The following is a 20,091-nucleotide window of genomic DNA, read 5'->3' on the forward strand; positions in this document are numbered from 1 at the left end:
GCGCAAAAAACATGCGTCTCTCCGTCACCCCCGACCCTCCAGAGCGTCACTCGGCACCTCTGACAAGTTCTCAGGTTTGTGGGGACGCGATTGAGAGCCTTTCATCGCCGGTTGATTATATTAGCCACTGCATCATTGGCCAGAGCCATCGAGTTCATTGCGCAGGGACTAAGAGCAAAATCGGACATCGGTAAGGCTAAGCCTAATTCAGTTGGGTCAATTTACGAGGTCTGTCATTGGCCGGCTGTGCGCCGTTCTTTTCGCCAGGCTGCGTCTTGGCTTTTGGCTACTGAGTCGCTACCTGGTCTGCCACTACTAGGAGGTTGCGAGTACCTGGGCTAGGACTCTGCAGTACGTGTTCAGTGCCAAGCTTGAGGTGGGCACGTAGTATGGAGTACGTACTTAAGTACACACAATGGAGTGGCCCCTTGTTATCTTATCGATTCTATCAATCTCATCTCCCTTGAGCCCAGCCAAATTGTCATGTAGCACGGGCTGCTGTCACACACACACACACGCACGCATGCCGTCACGCCCATCTCGCCTAGCTGCATCTTGTGGAACACTCACTGCTAGCCGCCACCCGCACCCTTGCTCTCCGTGCGAAACTGCTGATAAGATTCGAATCTGTCCCTGTGCCGTCTGGAACTCAGTCCAAGCACGTTTCACTCCCTTCCGCTGGAATCGCAACAGCCCAGCACTCTGCTGACCATGGCTGCTGAAACCGGAGCCAGCACGGGCACTGAGATTCCCAAACGGGAGCCAACTCCTCCCACGTCTCTCGGCTCAATCCCTCAGAAACGCGCCTTCGACGATGATCACAGCCCCGCCGTTCCATCGCCTCTCAACCCAGACGTCGCCAGTGCCTCTGAACTACCTCCCCCCGATGACGCGTCGCAGTTGAAGAGCTCCAAGCCCGCGCGAGCGAAGAAGGATAGCTTCAAGAAGCGAGAGACCAAGGGAGGCGGCCGTGATAGCTCTCCCGCGACGCCAGATCACAGATCTGTCAAGGACCAGAACAATGTTGACTCTCCTCTACGATACAAATTGGCTCCGCCAAAACCATCCGACTTTGAGCTTCCCCGTGGCCCTGTCATGACATTGCACCACGAGGTAGATGGCTTGGGAGGACGGGTAGAATTCTTCGAGGCCTCTGACCAGTAAGGCTCCATCTGCCCAACTTTGGATCACGGTTTTGGTTATACTGACCAGTGCTGCCAGTGTCTTCAATAAAAAGAACTTTCGCTACACCCGTTGCATTGCCGACCCTCTCTTCCCATCCACCCTATACTACCGACAGACCGAACCCGAGCCGTTCGGACCGCGCTTGAGCTATGAAGATGCAGCTACGAGCGTGTTTTTTGACAAGTCAGGACGAGGCGTTACAACCGACAAGGGATTCCGAATGGCTCGTGCCAACGTCGCCGTCAGAGAAGGGCGATGGTATTGGGAATGCAAAATCACAAAGGGGGTGCGAGAAGCCGCTGAACCCGGCGCGAAACCCGAGGGGGGGAAACACGTTCGCATGGGTTGGGCCCGACGCGAGGCATCGCTGGATGCGCCAGTCGGATTTGACGCGTATAGCTACGGCATTCGCGACGTCGCAGGAGAAAAGGTCTTCATGTCGCGGCCAAAGGCCTTCTTCCCTGCAGGGGACGGCATCCGCGAGGGCGATGTCATCGGTCTCGAGATCCAGCTACCATCAGAGAACATGCATCGAAAGATCATGTCCAGCACGTACAACCCCGCCATCGACGCCCCCGACGACGAGCCCCCTCCCGCCGCAGAGGCGCCCAACATCGTTCGAGACAGGGTACCCATCCGCTTCAAAGCTCACACTTACTTTGAGAAGATCGAGTACCACACCACCAGAGAATTAGAGGACCTGATGAACCCATCACCAATCGGATCCGGCTCGTCGTCGTCAGAGAGCCCCAATCCCCTGCACACAAGCCCAGCCCTCCGGACCCTCCCCAACTCGAGTATCAAAATATACAAAAACGGCCAGCTAATCGGAACCGCCTTCGAAAATCTCTTCGGTTTCCTGCCCCCGGCATCAAAACCCCAGCCGCAGGTCGGTGCCCGAGAAGGCCTCGACGACGGCATGCTAGGATACTACCCGGCAGTGAGCATCTTTCGCGGCGGCGCAGCAGAAGTCAACTTTGGCCCGGACTTCTGGTACCCTCCGCCGGAGTACGAGTCTGCTCCCTCTGGCGAGGAGGACACACCAGAGTCAAGGCGCAAAAGGCTGCGTGCTGTTAGTGAGCGATACAAAGAGCAGATTGCCGAGGACATAGTGTACGATGTCATTGACGAGGTGGACTTTTGGATGCAAGATGGCGGCGGCGCGACAGATACGACGGGGGTGCAGGAGAAGAGCGAGGCGGTAGCTGCTGCGCCTGGAAGGGAAGAGATTAAGGAATTGGTGCAAGATGATTGATGATTATGTCTTACTAGCATTTAAATCCATGGAGTGAAGCGGGGATTATGACAAGATACCCATTATATTTACATGTATATATTCAAAGTACTATCCGTGCTGATACAAAGCATCTCAAAAGCATCGCCGCCGTCCAATCATGAATAATTTTTTTTCCCTTTCGTTCAAAGCGTGTCTTCATTCTAGTCTGGTCCATTACACACATCTCTACGCAAGTAGGCTTACCTGGACAGGTTTCTGCGCCCAGGAGCCTCAACCACCTCGGCGTCTTCGTCTCGCAGCGTCGACACCCGGCCCGGCGGCTCGGGAGCCGGCAGCGCAGGATCATCAGCCAGCTCCTCGATACGATCGCTCCCGTCGACGGTGCGCTCGCCTTCGAGGCGGGCTTCCCGGCCCCGTTTGTGGCAGTACCACAGCACAAAGAGGAGAACTATGCACCACTCGTTAGCATGGGCCCTTGTAAACACGGCCTGTCTAAACAGCCATGGTGCTAAAAGAAGAAAAAAAGAGGGCGACGTTCTATTCTAAAGAGTCGATGGCAAAAGGGGGGAGGAAATTACTCACGGGACAAAGCAACCCCCCACATGACATTCAGCCCAATAAAGGCGGGCCACCTCGTCTTGAGGACCTCGACAATGGCGCGCAGCATGCCGACAATGGCGCCGGGCTTGGTGACGAGCTGCAGCAGGTTGGCGGGCACGAAGACGCTCTTGGCGGCGCCCTTGAGCCCGCTGCTGCTGTCGGCCTTGATGCCCTGGCTCGCGGCGGCGGCGGCGAACAGCTCCGGCCCCAGGGAGGAGGTGAGCTTGTCCGGGAGCTGGGTGACGAGCTTCTTGAGCGAGTTGGGCAGCTTGTCGAAGCCCTTTGCCAGGGCGCCGTCCTTGTCGTCGACGATCTTCATGAGGTCGTCGTAGGCGGTGGGCACGCCGTTGACGAGGTCCTTGAAGACGTTGGTGAAGGACTGGAGGGCGGCGGACGAGTCGGTGCTGATGACCTTGTTGTTCTTGACCGACAGGTTGAGGCGGTCGAGGACTTTGGAGAGGTCATTTTTTTCCTTTTCCTGCTCGGCGGGCGCCGTGGTGGGCAGCGGCTTGAGAGCGTCGTCCTTTGGCTTGGAGCGGGTGAAGAGCGCGGAGATGCGGCTCGGCTTCTTGGGCTCCTTGTCTTTGTCCTTGTCCTTGTCATTGTCATTGTCATTGTCATTGTCCGCGGGCTTGCCGGGCGGTGGTGGTGCTTGCTGGCTTGTAGACGGCGTGGCATCGTCCGTGTCGGAGGGCCAGTCTAGGTCTCGGAGGTACAGGCGCGGGGGCAGCGGCGGCGCGGGGACGTCATCGTTGGCGAGCAGTTCCTCGAGAAAGCTCTCGTCGTCGGGTCGAATGACGGCTTCGTGGCCGTCGTGGCGGCGGTGCCTGGTGTCGTGGTCATGGCCATGTGCGTGTTTGTTGTTGTTGCTGCTCTCGGCGGCGCTGGTGTCGGTTCGTGTCGCAGCTTCGGCCGCCTGTCTGGCTTCTTCCTTCGCCGCCTTCTCGGCCTTGTGCTTCTTGACTTTTTTGTACGTGAAGTACTCCAGCATCGTGACTTGATGGCGGCTGTTGGTTCCCGCGGAGGGGGTGGGAATTGTGGTATGCAGGCTGGTCTGTGAGATGCAGACTAGTTAGCTGCAGCTCCCAGGTGCGGCTGGTGGCTGTTTAAATACGCTCCCTATTGTCGACAGAGCTTGAACCCCTTGCTGTTTGTTCTTTAGCGTGTGCCGTTTCATTGGATGGGTTCTTTGTTTCGAGCGCTCCCGCGTTCCCACGTTGCGCGCTTGGAAGCGCATCGAGTCGTCAACTGTTTGCTGGCTGTGCGGGCGGGCGGCCGCTTTTGCACCGCCACGCCGTACATGATGATGTCACGAGCCGCCATCCAACCTGGAGGTTTGTGCCCGGTAGGTCATCGAGCCATCTGAACTGGTTGCATCTGCACACATGTGACCCCTGGCGGTTACAGTGGCATTACGCAGTACGTGGGTGGACATGTGCGGTCTCGTCATTCGACTCCAAGCAACGGTGCTGAAACATTGTCACAGCTCACACGCATAGTGGGCTAGCGATGCTCTTGAAAACACGTCCACTTCGCAATATAACCTTGGTCTCAATTTTTGCTACGGAGTACTCATACAATCAATCACTGTCTCACTTGCCCTCCGCCACATCACGTCTCGTCGTCCTCATCTTCCTCGTCGTCCTCGTCGTCCACATCCTCCTCCATCCCCTGCTGCTGGATAACATCGTCGGCCAACGTGCTCTTCCTCCCACCACTCCTTCTCTTCCCCTTCTGATACGCCTCCGTCGTGGTCACTGCCCTCTCGCCAATATACCGGTCTCCCGTCCACTCCTTCTGACACTTGGGACAATTCTTCGACCTCCTAGCCCGCCAAAACGCATCCTGGCACATGTCGTGTAGTCTCAAAGTGCAACTGGGCTGGGCACACCGCCGCCCGATGGTGACAATATCCTTGCACGCCTCGCAGAACTTGATGCGCTGCCACTCATCTGCCTCAGCATCAGGGTCGTTGTACGTCTCCACCAGCCAGGGACGTAGCTCAAGCAAGGCTCGTGGAGTGACTGCGTAGAAGCCGTCCCGGCTCTTCTCAAACCACCCTCCCTCGATGAGACTCCTCATGACGGCTTCCACCTCGCTGTGTTTAAGGCCCTTGTCTGCTACAGCTAATTGCGCCTGCGTCTCCGTCGAGTCCTCGGGGTCCAGGTGGCTCTGCCGACGGTTGGGTGGTCTGGCAAATTTGATGGCCTGCATTTCCGTAATGGCCAGCACCTCCATCCGCGGCGTGTTGTATTTGTCAAACATGCCGTCAAGGACACGTTTGATAAAGGCTAGTTCTTCGGGGCTGTATGTCGTGGCTAGCTGTGTCTGGGGGTCGGATTGGGTGTTTACGAGGGCGTACACCCGGTGCTTGGTGACTTGGTGCATGATGCTGCGCACTTCATAGTCAAAGAGGGAGGCGGCGTCAGAGGCTACTTCGATGTATCTCTTGAATTCATCTTCGGTGATTTGCTCTGGCCGGACAACTGATTCGTAGGTGCCGGCGGCGTTGAATATGGCAGCCAGGACTGGTTGTGCTTCTTCGAACGTGAGCGTGCTGTGAGCGAGGAGGGCTTGGAGAAATGCTCGGTTACTGTTGTCGTAGTCTGGACCGAGGACCGACTCCATGGTGAGCAGCAGCTGCTTAAACTCGGCAGATGTCTAATGGAAGAGCGTCTGGTTTGTTTTTGTATCGAGCAGCTATCACTTGATGGTTGGATGCGCCAACGCGTCTGATGAAGCTGAAGTGGAACGCGAAGAGGCGTTAATTGATGTGGCGGTGCGTAAGTAGCAATCACGCTCCTTGCGAAAACCCTCCGCGAGTGGCTACATTTGATCAAATTGAGTGAATGGAAGGAAATACCGAGCTGGACTCAATCCACTCTCTTGTTAATCTAATTATGTATCTGGATTTTCAGCCCCATGATTGGTTATATGCGGCTTGCTGACCGTTTCCCATCGTCCCAAGCTCGTTGTGCAGCGCCACCCATCAGCGGCCAAGTGGACGAGCCACTTAGAGTTAAGAGATGAATGCATTTTGCTTCAAATTGTCCAAAAACAACACGACACAGACCTGGAGAATACACAAACTTCCGTCATGCATCGCAACCACACATACATTGGTACGTAAAACCAAAACTTGCGCCATCAGACTTTGACATTTACAAACCAGGCCGCGTCTAGGGTAACCAAAGTATTGCTGACTCATCGCATTTGAGAACAGGCTATTCGACAGCGGCTCGTGCATCTATCAGGTTGACATTTCATCTCATCATGGTGCCGTGTCAGCGACATCGAATACCTGCAATATCATTCCTATCATCGAAACAATTGTTAGCTACATTCAATTGATCCATCTCACATTTCCATTCCGAACCTTCAGCAGCGTGAAGGGTAGCACATCTCACTCCCCTCTGGAACCTGGCTTCCCTCCAACCCTCGTCAGTTGATGCGTCAAAGCATATAAAGCAGTCACCAACCCACGGGAGGCGGGCCGAGGGTGTTGTTCTCGAAATAAACGGGGCGAAGAGACACAAAGACCTTAGTTCTCCAACCGTTGGAGACATTTATCCAAAGACACCCGCAGCCCGCAAAGCTACGGCCATGGCAGCAGACACCAAAGACTTTGACGTCGTCCGCATCGCTCGCAGCGACGGCGCTGACACAGGCCCGGGATATTGGCCCTCTACGAATACGGCCCCCAAAAGGACTGGCAAAGATGTAGCGGCGGCGGCAGTTGAAAAGACGCCCCGTGTGAAACCACAAATGACACGGCTGGCCGAAGACGATCCCCGGTTCATCGAGTGGCGCATAAAGCTGGGGATTCTGCTCAAGCAGGAACTCTCACCAAATCCCGACGGTGCGCAACACCTCCCCTACTCTTTAACCCCAGACGAGGAAAGGCTAACTAAAGACGTAGAAGGAAACCCGTGGTACGTACAGTTTCCCAGGGGATACTGGCTGTATGAAAAGTCCAAACATCTCTGGGTGTCAGGCTATCCCATCAAAACCAAGCTCTACAAGAGCCCGCAGGAATTCGGCGTCCACCTCATCTGGCTGCTTTCTGCGTCCAGAGACTACAAGGACTGCTGCTGCGTACACTGTAATCTCCCCAATCCTGCGAAGCTTGCGGCGTCGGTGGAAGAAACACTCATCATCACACCCGGTGAAACGCCTATCCCCGTATCAGCAGCTACGGCGTCTGGCACCGGAGTCAAGTCCTCGTCCAATACACCGATGCCGGCTCCTGTCCCAGCTGCCGCGCAAAGAGTCACTCCCGTTCCGTTGCCTGCAATCCCAGGACAGCCTGGGCGGACTCCTCCCACCACGTCCGCAACACCAGCTACCAAACCGCCAACTTCAAAATCTACATCGACCAAGTCCACGAATCATTTCATAGTAGCTATACCCTCCCGGTCAAACTCCAACACACCACAGCCAACACCGCAACAACAGCAACAACAGCAACAACCTGTACCAAAACCAACACCACCACCGTCACAACAACAACAACAACCTCAACCCGTCCGCTGGTCCCTCTCAGGCTCGCTCCTTTTCCGCGCCGGCGAACTAACATGGTACCAAAACGGCAACACCTGGCGTCTCGGCATCGTTGCCTCACCCAGTCCCAACCCATCCTCCCCAACCCACACCATGCTGCCTCTCGGCCACGCCCTCGTCCCCCAACAACCCGTCACAAAACCCCAGTCCGACCTCCGCCCCTTCCACGCCTTCTCCGTCCCGCCCGTTGCCGTCGCAGAACTCAAAGACAAGCCATTCGACCAGATTCCCTGGGACGCCCTCTTCCACTCGGCGGCCAACGAGCCCCCCAAGCGAGAACTCCTCGCCCTCGACGCCTCCAAACTTGCCGCCTCCCGCATCGACGCCTCCTATTCCCTCTGGTGTCCCCTCTCCGACGACCCCAACGCCGACACCCTCCCCTACTACGGCTGCTTCTTCGGCGCCGAACGAATCGAAATAGGCGACTGCCTGCGCATCAAGCCCGTTCCGTCAGAGCCCTCCGTGGGCGACGCGTCCATCATGGGCCTTCGGTACATATTCACCAAAAAGGAGTACCCGGGCGCCGTCTTCTTCCGCGGAAACGTGTACCGGCTGGCCAAACCCGACTCGCCCCCGGCAAGCGTCGTGCCAGAGGACCAGCTCCCCGTTGCCTTGAGGGACGAGACGTCCTGGCGAAATCAGCTTAACCCCGCCAACCCGCGGCGCTGGGTGCTGGTAAAGGAGAACCTCACGCTAAACGAGCAGCTCGTCAAGGGACGCTTTTACCCTTCTCATCGGCTGATGCCTATTCTGAACCCTGCGGGCTTCAATGCGGCCCTTGCGCAGGGAAAGGTGGATGAGCAGGTGCCGTACTTGAATAACCGGATGGACGGAGGCGTCGGCGGCCACATAGGCAGAAAGGCGAATAGGATGGACAGTCTGGGCGCTTCTGTGCCCCAGGGATCTATGATATCGCTGGAGCCTCTTATCAAGGAAGATGGGCTGCGGGTACAGGGGTAGTGTTGTCCGAAGACTTGTCTCGGTGGATATGTCATTGGCCGCATGTGTCAGCAGGCTTTGTATTGGAGTTTACTGTCAAAGTGTGGCTGCAGATATCAATCTGGCTTGGTATTAATTTATGTACAGAGAATATACTAATAAAAACGGTAGATCACTCCTTGCTCATGCTTTTTATGTACCCAAAATCCCACCCAGAACACACTGAGACTTGCCGGGGAAAAAAGTTCCTGTTCCGTGCCCGTTTCCCGCGCCGTTTCCCGCGTCTAAAAGCTCGGCACAATTGCCATTAGACAATACTCCTAGAGCCATTGAAATACAATATGGATAAAACAAAGTGCCGATGACTCCAGGGGTAGGGTGCTCCAAGCTATCCATATTAGGCCTTGTCGAAGCCACGTAAGATGCCTGCATTAAAAAAAAAAGAAGAAGGGGAAGCCAAGTGTTGTCATCAAGGTCGTTGCTGTCGTTTTGAGCGTGATAATATACGAAGACCATTCGCCAGACTGCTTGTCGGACGTGTCCTGTCAAGGATACATCCTGCATAGTGCTGCAGCCTGGATAGTTGCCAAAATACCATGTCAGGTTGAGTCCTTTGCTCTCAGTCCATCCAATCTAGCCTGTAGCCTGCTGAGAACTTCCAGGTCGGGAGCAGGTTGCACTTTTCGTGGCAAGGCCCGAGGCGACTCGACAGATTTTTCCAAGCCGCACATTATGCAAGGAGTGCCATCCTCGGCTCCAGCAGGATATACCACCTCGCAAGAATGGCACTCGAATCGTGCATCAGAATCTGGTCCAAACGCATCACCGGGATAGCCGAATGGGTACTTGTCCTTTTTGGGCCTTGCAAGAGTATTAGCAAATGTACTGGTTTTAACAGACACGAGGTGGCAAGACTTACGGGTCCCTTGGGCAATCAGTACAACGGACATGGTTGCAGTTCTCACACTTTCTACTGCCAGTAGCAAATAACGTCTGGCATTCATGACACGTCCTCCTAACACGCTGTCGGGGTTTTCTGTGGACCAAATCCTGCCCTCCAGTCTTGCTTGGCCGTTTTAATTCTATTCGTTCGTCACCCCAGAAATAGTCCGGCACAATTGGAGGATTTTCCTTGTTGGCCTTGAGCTCTGCCTCCAACTGCGCAAGATGGGCCAAATATCCAGCCTCGCCTTCCTTGGGCGGATGGCGGGGGCATTTCTCGCATCGAACGTGCTGACACATGGTACACTCATTGCCGATTGTAAATGTCGTGTTGCACCGGTGGCAATTGCGCCGCACGCGCATCCGGATAGGTTTGTCCACTCGCAAAACCGTTTCCTTCGGAGAGTGGCTTAATAAGTCGGATGATTCAATGACCAGCCCGAACTTTTCACCCATTTTCTTCGCACGCTCCTCTAAAATTTTCAGTTTGGGTACCGCGGAGGCAGACGTTGATCCTTGGCTCGCATCTGATCGGGTGTCGTCCCGTGGAGAAGAAGGTAGTTGTGTGTTCGAGGCGGCAGCTTCCCGCTTGTCAGACTTAAATGCGTTCTTCACTTTGGAAATAACTCTCCCAACTCCCTTGCCGTCTACATCCTGCCCCGGCATTGAAGTCGTTCCTGTACCGGGTTGACTCATTGCCAGCAAAAAGCAGGCGGTGGGAGTGCTATCGCCGGCCAGAACAGTTGGGTCACCTGGTTTCTAGCTTGAGTCATGCAATGAGCTTGCGAGAGCTGCAGACTCGTTCAGAAAGTAGGTAACAAAGGCAAAGAAAGGGGTTGTGCTTCGGGCCTGACACTCTCTGGGTTCCGGATGCCGATTTTTGCCATAAAGCTGGGCGTGTGAGCCAAACGTAACCGTCGGCTTCTGTATAGTTGTGAAACCCTGAAGGGTCAAGACACTGCGATGCTGAGTTTCCTCTCTTTTCCTCTCTCACAAGCGCAAAAGGCCAAAAGTACCAGATGGCAGCAGAAGAAAGTGCTTGGAAAGGGGTTCGAAGGATCGGAGCAGGGGAGCAAGAGGGAGACAAGAAAGGACGAAAATGAAGCGTAAACTGAGGAGAGCGGCTTGTGGAGTGACGATGGCCACCCTGGGAGCGAAAATCCCACCACAACGGAACGGACGAGGCGGCAGCTAGCTAGCGTGAAAATTGTCTCCAGTCGATAGACTGGACGTGTACTCCTGGCAAACAAACGCAACCACACAGACTAGAGAACTCTGCAGCTGCAGGAGCTGCATCGATTGCGCCGGTACTATGCATAAAGTGGCAATAGGCGCTGTGGTTGTGGTCCGTGGTGTGGAGTCGCATCATGAGCCCACGGAGCAGGGCGATACCGATGAGCGGGTTCCAGTGGGTTGGCGACCCAGCCTGCTGGCTGACCGGTTGCGTGGCTTTCTTTTTGGCTGTTGGTCGTTTGATGACGGGCGGCAGCGCCAGGGTCACGGAATGGTGGTGGGGAGAAGGAGAGAGAGCGGAGACCAATCTATGTTGTATCTGCCTGGAGAGAAGAAAGAGCCTGGCGTCCCAAGGCCAACAACGCCAAATCCCAAGCCAACAAGACCAGCCGCGAGAGGCCTTCGCCTTTCCAGGAATGAAGAGCCTTGTCTGAGGGCGACGGCATAGACACCATCTGGTACTCGCAGCGGCAGGGCCAAGCATCTCGTCCAGCTGTGCCCTTCTGCGTCGGAGTAGTGCTTGGAACATTTACGCCATCGACGTCGTGCTTCATCTCTCCCATCGGCCGCCCTGGGAGAGCAGGGATGGACCCAACCAGAGCATCGGAGACGGACGCTGTCCGGGTGTGTGGGCCAGCCGTCTAGCTAGGACTCCGTACAATAGCTTGTCTTTGGGCCCGAGATTCTGGGATTCGATGTCTCGTGCCATTGGTACCGCTGGGACGGAGCTACTACTGCAGTCCTCTGCACAGAGGCGTCAACTGGTCCGAGAGGGATGTGCTGGCAAGCCCGCCAGGATCCATCAGGCCACCGGCCCAAACGCCCCATCTCTCATCTATTCGTTCGAGCAATATCAATGTATGTATGTACTAGCCAGGTAGAGGGGGGGTGCTGCTTTCCTGTCGTTGGTGGAGAGGGAGCAACCGACAGTCTGGTGCCAATAGCCTTTGCAGTCCCAGCCCGCCGCGGTGCATTGTCAGGATGCCGCAATTCATCCGGTTGTTGTTGCTTCTGGACAGCCGAGACGGGGGGAGAGATGAGGGACGGGCAGCGATGCAGGGGGGTTGTTACGAACGATGCATGGCCTGCTCAACACATGGTGACTTGTAAAGCGACTCGTGAAGCTGTAGAGACATCTGCTGGACTGTAAGAAAGTCGCACAGTATGGGGGGCTAGCGAGAGCACCGTGTTGTATGCATTGTACGTATGTTTTTTTGCATCGTATGCATAGAATACGGGATCCGTGATTGGAATGCATGAGAAATGTATGTGCTCAACGGTGAGAGGCGTCAAGCAAAGCATGCCAGTGGTGTATTACGGCGGGCAGAAAGAAAAACCTGAGACGACAGACTTCAGCGCTGACGGCGGCCCTGGGGGTTAGTCGACGCCACCAGAAGCCATCGTCTGGACCGAAGGAAGGAGAACCCCAAATATTCTACTCAGTACGGAGCACCTTTGGCAGATGCTGCGTCGGGAGGTACCTACCTCTAGCGTACTTAAAAAATATAATTCCGTACCGTAGCTTACGGCCCGCCTATGTGCGCTACTTGCCGGGTACTCCACTCTCCAGTAACGCTATACTCGGCTACGAAAACTCAAGCGCCATAGTGTAGTATCCTGTTACAGATGCGGAAGGAGCCATCCAGAGTCGGAGCTTGGTGCCTGCTCTTTTGCATCATTATTTCCTCAACGCCTCCATCTCACCAAACTCTGGACGCAAGATGTACTTGGTACGGAATTCGCTGACAATTTAATCACTTCTCGCTTCGCTTCTTGTCTACCGCCGTTCAGGGCAGTCAACTTGAGATCAGACGGCCTGCATGTCCCTCAGCCAACACTAAAGCCTGTGTTTCATTACTCCGGGGCCTGGTCAAATTTCATCAAGTTGCCTCGTGCTTCAAAATCTTCGACGCTCAAGCCGCCTTCTGGCCGATGACTTTGTTCGCTCCTGGTGGTTGCCGACTCGAGGGACAAGCTTCGCAAACGAAATGGTTACTATTAGCAGGGCTAACGGAACCAAAGCCGCTTCCAATGCATCATCATTGAAGCTATGGATTTCGGAGTGCTCCGTACAACTTGCCATATCCCCGCATCAGTCAGGACCGAACGACCGAGCGCCCGATCGCGCACAATTACTCCGTGCTCCGTGTTCTGCATGTATTCGTACCGAGTACGGAATACTAGTATTTCAGCACAGTACTCCGTACGGGTCGGGGATAACGGGGTCCTGGGCAGACTCCACGTTGACGGGCTGGGGTGCCTGATGTCTCAACGACCGAAATAGCTCCCGACCACCACGCGATGCTGGGTGCCAAAATCTGATGTATCAATTCTCACCAGCAGGGTCCTACATTTCTCCTGCACCACAGCCTTTGGGCATGTGGCCCCATTGCCTCAATTGCATCGCCATGGTTGTGCATTATTACGGCGTGACTTTCGCATCCAGCTTCAAAAGGCCCGAACCGTTTGTCTGGACCTGGTCATGATGCGACATTGCGGGCGTGCCTCTCAAAACTAGGGAAACTTGAGGATCCGTGAGGCTTCTTTGGTGCATGGTGCTTTATGGCCAGTGGGCTTTGCGACTTTGCACCGGGCTGCCAGAACTTGTCTTGCAGCAATGTCTATTCCACCTAGGCCGGTTTAAACCAAATATATGGAAGATGCAGAATGCCACATCCCTAGTAGTGGCCCATGATATTTGGGTCGATGACTACCTTGTCGGTGGACGGATTTCACCTGGATACCACTGCGCCGGTGAGAACCTATTGCCGCCCAAAACGTACTCGGCGGGTGGCGCTGACGTACCGCGCTCTCGGCAATTTACCTTAATAGCGGCAGGTGATTTGTCCAATCGAAAATTTGGCGTATTCTCCAGTCCTCAGTGGTATAAGTTAGATGTTGATTTGGGATGGACCACCACTTTGCTGCTGGTCCACAGGGTATTCATCAAATCCCGCCACGAAATGCTTCCGCCCGCTCCATCCCACGGCTTTCAGGGCGTGTCCTTACAGAATTCAAGGTTATGCACAAACACATTTTCCGACTGAAGAAGGAATAGACGCCCCCGTATCGTTGGCTTGAGCAGCACCTGCAAGTCAATATCAAGAAAAGCCATGAGTTGCCGCGTCAAAGGTCCGTGGAGGCATGCAGGTCAGTAGAGTGCTGCGCCCAGTTATGAGATGCGACTGGGATCGCCCACAATCGACATATCATTGTCCCTTCCAAACATGGATAGCACGGACTTGGATGAAACCTGTCACTTCAGCCTTGATGCTTTGATCATAATCCGTCCTCGACAAGCTCTGGCTTTGTATCCCAGAGAGTGCGTGCTGTTAGACCATAGGCAAACGGGAGTCCTCGTACCCTGGACGTCAGCAGCTTTCTTCCCTTCTTCTGGACACAGCCGATGTTGCCGTGTTATGCTTGTGCTTGGTGCGGGCATTATTTGCCCTGTTTTTCCTTTGTTGGCTCTGGGAAGCTGTCCTTGGCTCCCAGCTCCGCATATTATCATCGTTCGTCAGTAACGCACAGGCAAGCAAATGCAACCCACCCACTGGGCAACATGCATGATCCAGGGAACAGGGAGGGCACTTTCCAGGTTTCTGAGCGGACGAACCTGAGTCCAGTAACGGCACAGTGAAGAACAGGTCCCACCAACTGGTGAATATGTCGTCACCGCGCTGCCATTGTGGCCCAGTCACCATCTCTGACCAGAAAGTCGGAACGCCAGTCTACTCCGTAGGCTCACGCACGAGGTCTGAGGCAGCATTTGCAGAGCAGAGAAAGTCTACCTGACAAGACCGCGGCAACTCAGTCTTCATGACCTCCGCACTAGAACCCGTGATTCATAGCTCTTTTTTGAGAGTGCTGGGTCAGTGCATTCCTATCGGGCCACGAGCAGTTCCCTCCACTTGTCTCTCGTTATTAAACAGCCAATCTACGCACCCTCTGCACGGTTGCATCTTATGCGTCGTAAAATAAATAAATCGCAACCTACTAAAGAGAACCAAGGCGCCAACGCACCATGGGGCCTTGATGCAATAACGCAACAGCTCATGGGTTAGGGTCCAGAAGGCTGGCAAAGTGGCGACCCGAAACCGGGATCCAGTTTCCAAGTTCCAACCAGGCGGTTCTCGTCCAAGACATTAGACATATGGCCGGGTCTGGAGCTACACGCCTTTCACTCTCTTCACCGCCTGAAGGCTAAGTTCTTTACGTCTAGCTTACTCGAGCGTCGGTGCTGAAAGCTTGACCGGTGTTTTCCGTTGCTGCGGGACCGGCTGGCAAAGTAACACAAGGTGGCTGAAGCTTGGCAAAGAGATGCGAATATCTTCGGTATGGTGTCCGCGATGATTGATAAGTATTTCCGCAACAACTTCATGATACCGGGGAACTGGGCTTCGTGGATCAATGGTATTTTGCCGCAACCTGAGGATGGATTCACTAAGGCTACGATAATTAGTGGCTGACGATGAAAACAAAACAAAAAGTAGCTCTGAGCAGCCAGGCAGCACAAAGAGTTTCATTCGTCTGTTGTCTCCCTGTCGCCTCAACAAGCCGAGCCACAACTTTCCAAGAGGTCATCAGTCTGACAGCGTTGATAATTTCATGCCTCCTGATACCGGACATTTGGGTGCCGATCCAGACCACATCTTAATGCCACATGCAGGTGTTCTTTTTTATCTTGCAGGGATGCCCTGACTTACACCACGCGCAACAAAACAAATGCGTGCGCCTGGCCTGTTAGCCCACACGATATTGAAGACTTAAGAATAGCCAGGCAGCCCATGTCTGCTACATTTCACGGGAAATATTGATGTGCAGCCATACAAGCCATGGATCAGTAATTCAATTAGTACTATCAATGGGAATATTGGAATTAGTAGACGTGCCGCCAAGGGCGGGTTTAAAAAAGAGAGACACAGGTGATAAGTATGTACTGTAGAAATCCGGTACAACATTTGCCCGCGCCACAAGTAAGCCGATCGATGCGATATCCACGGCATCACTGTAGAGGGGGCCTTGGTACCAGGTAGGATAAGTACACACAGAGAGATAGATAGCATGGGGACTGCCAGAAACATGATTTCATTTCCTGTTTTAACGCGAGACAAAATTGGGCACGGAAGGGTAGCGAGAACTAACAAGAGGTGGTCAAGTCACGAGGGTTGTGATGTCAGTCGCAGATGCGCAGGGTATTCGCCTCGTCATAATACAGTAATGCCATGACGCTGATGTAAGAATGAATATAAACAGCAAAGCGGAGGGAGTGAAATATGGACCGTGGTGTATATTCGAACTGACATGCATCGCGTTGGCGACGTGGGAACGTTGGATGTGGAGTTTAGAGAGCTTGCTCCTTCGTTTGCCCCTTTTCGGAGTTACACCGGCAAAATAAGCACTTGCATCCGTGGTGTCAGGACAGTCGCGTCATGAGGTTCACAAGGTCATAGTACTTTTCTACTTGACACAATTCTCGCTTATCGCGGCCCATCACGCACAAGACCATATCAATCATACCGTTCAATTGGTTTTCATCCGTCAACTCTCTCCATTGCCTCCTAAGCCCCCGGCCGATTCTTTTCCACGGACTGTGCAAGACATCGTGCACAGCCAAAACACTCGTCGCACCTCTCTCTCCGCGCTTAGCTATATGCAACGACAGCCATCCGAGTCCTCAGAACAGATTTGCCAGTCCAACAACACCCCAGCTCCAAGCTCATCCTCTCAACATGGCTTTCTTCACCATGGGCCCAGCGACATCCGTCAAGTCCGCTCCGCAAGCTCTAGCTGTGGCTCACACAGCGCCTCGCCGCACTCTGTGTCGGAACTTGACCGTGAACCTCGCGATGCAGTCGATGCCGATAAGCTCGACGAGAAACTGCGTGGATTGAGTCTTCACGGGAAGCCCAAAACAAGTCGAAATCGCCCTATCACTGCCGGTCAGAGAGTTTCAGACTATGAAAACGCCCTTACGCCGCCTACTCCAAGGCAAGCTCTAGGGTTCAAGGTCATTCGACGCTCTGACTCATCTGATGGCCCTCAAATGACAGATTTTCCGAATGGTTAGTTTTTGCGTACTTGAGTTTTGTTTTCTCGGCAGAAGCGCTTGCTATCATGACGGCTACATCACAGCTGGCAGAACAGCCATCCGCCAACGTATTCTTGTGCTAACCGCTGGCCGTTGCAGAGATCCTGACACACATATTATCACATCTGCATCCTGATTCCCATGCCGCCGTGGCTTTGGTGTCGAAACGTTTCTATGCGCTGGTAACGACTCCACATGCATGGCGTATGGCATTCATGCGATACTTCCCCGGGCATACTTGTTTGGATACAACATCTGCGAAAAGAACTGCCGATCTCTGGGCCGGGTCGACCTCTGATGTCGTGCGATCTGACATACGCTACTTTGGCCGCCTAACCCCTCTTGCCACTTGGCGGAGCGAGTACCTGTTTCGAACTCGGCTGATGAGAAGTTTGGCACGAGGCAAGCCTGGAAGTAGCTCCGGTGGTATTGGTGCTTCCGGAGGAGCAAACAAATCTTCCAAGCGTAGGAGTGCTGTCCTGACATACAATTCAAAGCTCCCATGGCTGGTTACCAATCTTCATGCTGTCTTCTCCAACGGTAAGCGGCCCCCGCGCGCCATCCAGGGAGCTGGTGATCTTGGTGTTGCTACCATGGGCGATCCGACAAGTGGCAAGATTGAGAAATGGGGTCTTGAGGACCCATTCTCGGCTGCTCAGTTGGAAGAAGTGGTGCCCAATCTTGTTCCCTATGGTCTCGGAGACGGACCCGTCGCTGTCCCCAATGTCATGGATGTCAGTCAACCGTATGGTGTTATAGCTGGCGAAGGTTTCCCAGGCGGTCGCGCTCACTTTCGAGGCATCAATGAGTCTTGTGGTCGCTACCTTGGTGGTGACACTGGAGTAGTTGACACGTACCCAGATGTACCCAAGATTCCAGAAATGTCGGATGCCATTTGCAGTCTGTGGATTGCAAAGTCGCCGGCCGTCCCAGCCGCCACCCAGTCTATGTGCGGTATGTTGACGGGTTCTGCCTTGGGCGTTGTCACTGCCTACTCACTTGGAAGCGATCCTAATGGTCCACGATATGCCAATGGCGACATGACGGCCCGATGGGTTCTCAGCCCCGGCGTGCCAATCATTTCACTCAAGGTTGATGATAATTACAGTGTGAAGCGAAAGTCGTCGTTCAGAGCCTGGGCCGTAGCTCTTAATGCTTTAGGCGAAGTCTACTATTTGACAGAGAGCCCCGTGACTACACTTAGTCGCGGCAAGGGAAACGATGTCATTAGACATGCATGGCTTGCCGGTAGGACAGCATACTGGCACCTGATAGAGTCGACTAGGCGGACTGCCAGACCGGATGAGTTGGACAAGAACGTGGTACGAGGAGCCTATACGCCACGCTCACCATCAGATGACATGATCCTTAGCAAAGAGCAACTCGCAGCTGAAGCTCGCGAAATCGAAAAGTACCTTCGCTACAAGCCTTCCCACTTTCGCAAGGTATGCGAGGGCTGGGATATGAGACGAAGGCTCGAGGTTGATTTTGCCGGCGATGATGGCAAAGGGGCCGGAGAAGGCATTTTCGTCATTGACTGCGGACTTGCTGAGCAAACACCTGCTCGAGTCCTGCGGTACTGCCGGTCACTGGCTTCGCCCGTAGTGCAGCATGAACAGAATGTTCCAAAACGAGGCGGTTCTACAGCAACCGCACAGATCAGACCACGACCATCGCTCTTTGGATCGACGGAAATGACTACGGCAATGAATTGTGCAACCCCAGAACCTCAATCGCCGCACCCGCCTCCCCCGACGCCCATGTCGCCGTTGCGTGAGTCTACAGCCAACCTGCACGACTGGAACTGTACTGCTTTTGCGCTCAAGGGCGGCCAACAGGCAGTCAATATCACCGCTAGCAGTTTAGACTGCTCGAGTCTCTCTCTTCTCACGCTCAGCGAGGACCCCCTGCACGTAGCAGGAGAATCTACTGCTGTACCTGGAGTTTTCACTGCAACTACGACTACCCCCACTAAGACATCAGTGGAGAAGGCTGAGCAGGCTGTTACAGAGATTCCGGGGCGTCGGGCCCGTCTGCTGGCCATTGGCACTGACACTGGAATTATCACGGTATGGAATGCTCGCGATGAAGTCGGACACCAAGCGGCACAGCCTCTGCGTGTTTTACACACGGATTCTCCCAAGATTTCGTGCCTTGCAGCGTCAGCGTTGTACTTGGTCCACGGAGGAAGTGATGGCCTCGTGCAAGCCTGGGATCCCCTTGCATCGACTTTTGAGCCTATCCGAACTCTCAATGCGCGATCCAATGGCCGTGTGCCGCGCCACATGATGACCATGAATCCAACGCTTCGGGAGGGAGACTATTCGGCAGTCGGTGCCATCTACCTAGATCCAGACCCAACGGTTCTGCGGGGCGTTGTGTCCTTTGGCGCATTTCTTCGCTACTGGACATACAGCTCAGCAAGTCACCCGACAGGCCGGAAGCGTCGAGCCAGACACTCCGATATCCACGGACGCATTGCCAGTCGCAGACTTGGCGGCACGGTCTCGGGGTACATTGCTGCAGAGGAAAGAGAGCTCCGTCGTGAAAATGAAGCCCGCGCCCGCGAGCAGGCGCACCTCCGTAAACGCTTTGGCGTTGGCGCTCTAGGCGACCTCACCGAAGAGGAGGCCCTTCGATACGCGGAAATGGTGTCCGAGGAGGCCTACCTCCAGGAAGAACAGCGTCGAGCTAGCGACTCTGCCGCTGACGCAAGTCTAGATACAGCATCATCCATTAGCGAAACCACGGTCGACACCATCACTCCGGAGCCCAGCGTCACGGATGTGAGCCCTCCCATGGCCAGCGTGACCGACAATGATGAGAGCGAATTCGAGCAGCAAATCCAGCAAGCGATTCGGCTCTCGCTGCTGGAAGGCGTAAATGATCTCGGTCAATCCCCGCGTGGTAATTCTTCTAGCGATGCCCACTTTCCTATCCAAATCAGAGTCAAGACCAAGAAAGCCAAGGGGTCTCGTTCGACATCTACTTCGCCCGGACCAACGAGTCACACCCCCGTCAACGGGAGTCGATCCAATTTAAACACTGAAGACGAAGATCTTGCCTTGGCGATGAGTCTAAGTATGCAGGAGCAGCAGGAGGTAGGGCTAGGTGTGCATGTCGGGGGTGAATTCCCACCCCTTGATACGGAGGGTGTTGGGAAGGGGAAGGGCATTAGTAGGCAGTAGATGGATATGGTTTGATTCAACGCATTGTGCTTAATTCAACATTGGCAGCTTTGTTTAAATTTACAATTGTTGTTTTCCGCTCTACAACGTTGATTTCGTTTGAATATGCTTGTGTC

The 20,091-nt window shown here is 54.4% G+C and overlaps 6 protein-coding genes across 6 annotated transcripts; 3 read left to right on the forward strand and 3 right to left on the reverse strand.

The window, feature by feature from the left end:
* Positions 1-711: 711 nt before the first annotated feature.
* Positions 712-2,440, forward strand: MAA_01229 (COMPASS complex protein; the record flags this gene model as incomplete). Its single annotated transcript, XM_007819227.1, has 2 exons — positions 712-1,160; positions 1,213-2,440. 2 exons carry the CDS (start codon positions 712-714, stop codon positions 2,438-2,440), a joined length of 1,677 nt encoding a protein of 558 aa, XP_007817418.1.
* Positions 2,441-2,661: 221 nt separating this feature from the next.
* Positions 2,662-4,013, reverse strand: MAA_01230 (uncharacterized protein; the record flags this gene model as incomplete). The annotated part of the gene is made up of 2 exons (XM_007819228.1): positions 2,662-2,870; positions 3,005-4,013. 2 exons carry the CDS (start codon positions 4,011-4,013, stop codon positions 2,662-2,664), a joined length of 1,218 nt encoding a protein of 405 aa, XP_007817419.1.
* Positions 4,014-4,633: 620 nt separating this feature from the next.
* MAA_01231 (Nse1 non-SMC component of SMC5-6 complex) lies at positions 4,634-5,650 on the reverse strand (the record flags this gene model as incomplete). Its single annotated transcript, XM_007819229.1, has 1 exon — positions 4,634-5,650. One exon carries the CDS (start codon positions 5,648-5,650, stop codon positions 4,634-4,636), a length of 1,017 nt encoding a protein of 338 aa, XP_007817420.1.
* Positions 5,651-6,625: 975 nt separating this feature from the next.
* MAA_01232 (transcription-silencing protein Clr2) lies at positions 6,626-8,542 on the forward strand (the record flags this gene model as incomplete). The annotated part of the gene is made up of 2 exons (XM_007819230.2): positions 6,626-6,881; positions 6,942-8,542. 2 exons carry the CDS (start codon positions 6,626-6,628, stop codon positions 8,540-8,542), a joined length of 1,857 nt encoding a protein of 618 aa, XP_007817421.2.
* Positions 8,543-9,120: 578 nt separating this feature from the next.
* MAA_01233 (zinc finger domain-containing protein) lies at positions 9,121-10,159 on the reverse strand (the record flags this gene model as incomplete). Its single annotated transcript, XM_007819231.1, has 2 exons — positions 9,121-9,382; positions 9,441-10,159. The coding sequence occupies 2 exons, from the start codon at positions 10,157-10,159 to the stop codon at positions 9,121-9,123; spliced, it is 981 nt and encodes a 326-aa protein (XP_007817422.1).
* Positions 10,160-16,349: 6,190 nt separating this feature from the next.
* On the forward strand, positions 16,350-19,975 carry MAA_01234 (F-box and WD domain-containing protein; the record flags this gene model as incomplete). The annotated part of the gene is made up of 2 exons (XM_007819232.1): positions 16,350-16,761; positions 16,887-19,975. The coding sequence occupies 2 exons, from the start codon at positions 16,350-16,352 to the stop codon at positions 19,973-19,975; spliced, it is 3,501 nt and encodes a 1,166-aa protein (XP_007817423.1).
* Between the last annotated feature and the right edge of the window lie 116 nt (positions 19,976-20,091).

The sequence above is a fragment of the Metarhizium robertsii genome (assembly GCF_000187425.2).
Source record: "Metarhizium robertsii ARSEF 23 chromosome Unknown MAA_Scf_8, whole genome shotgun sequence".
NCBI lineage: Eukaryota > Fungi > Ascomycota > Sordariomycetes > Hypocreales > Clavicipitaceae > Metarhizium > Metarhizium robertsii.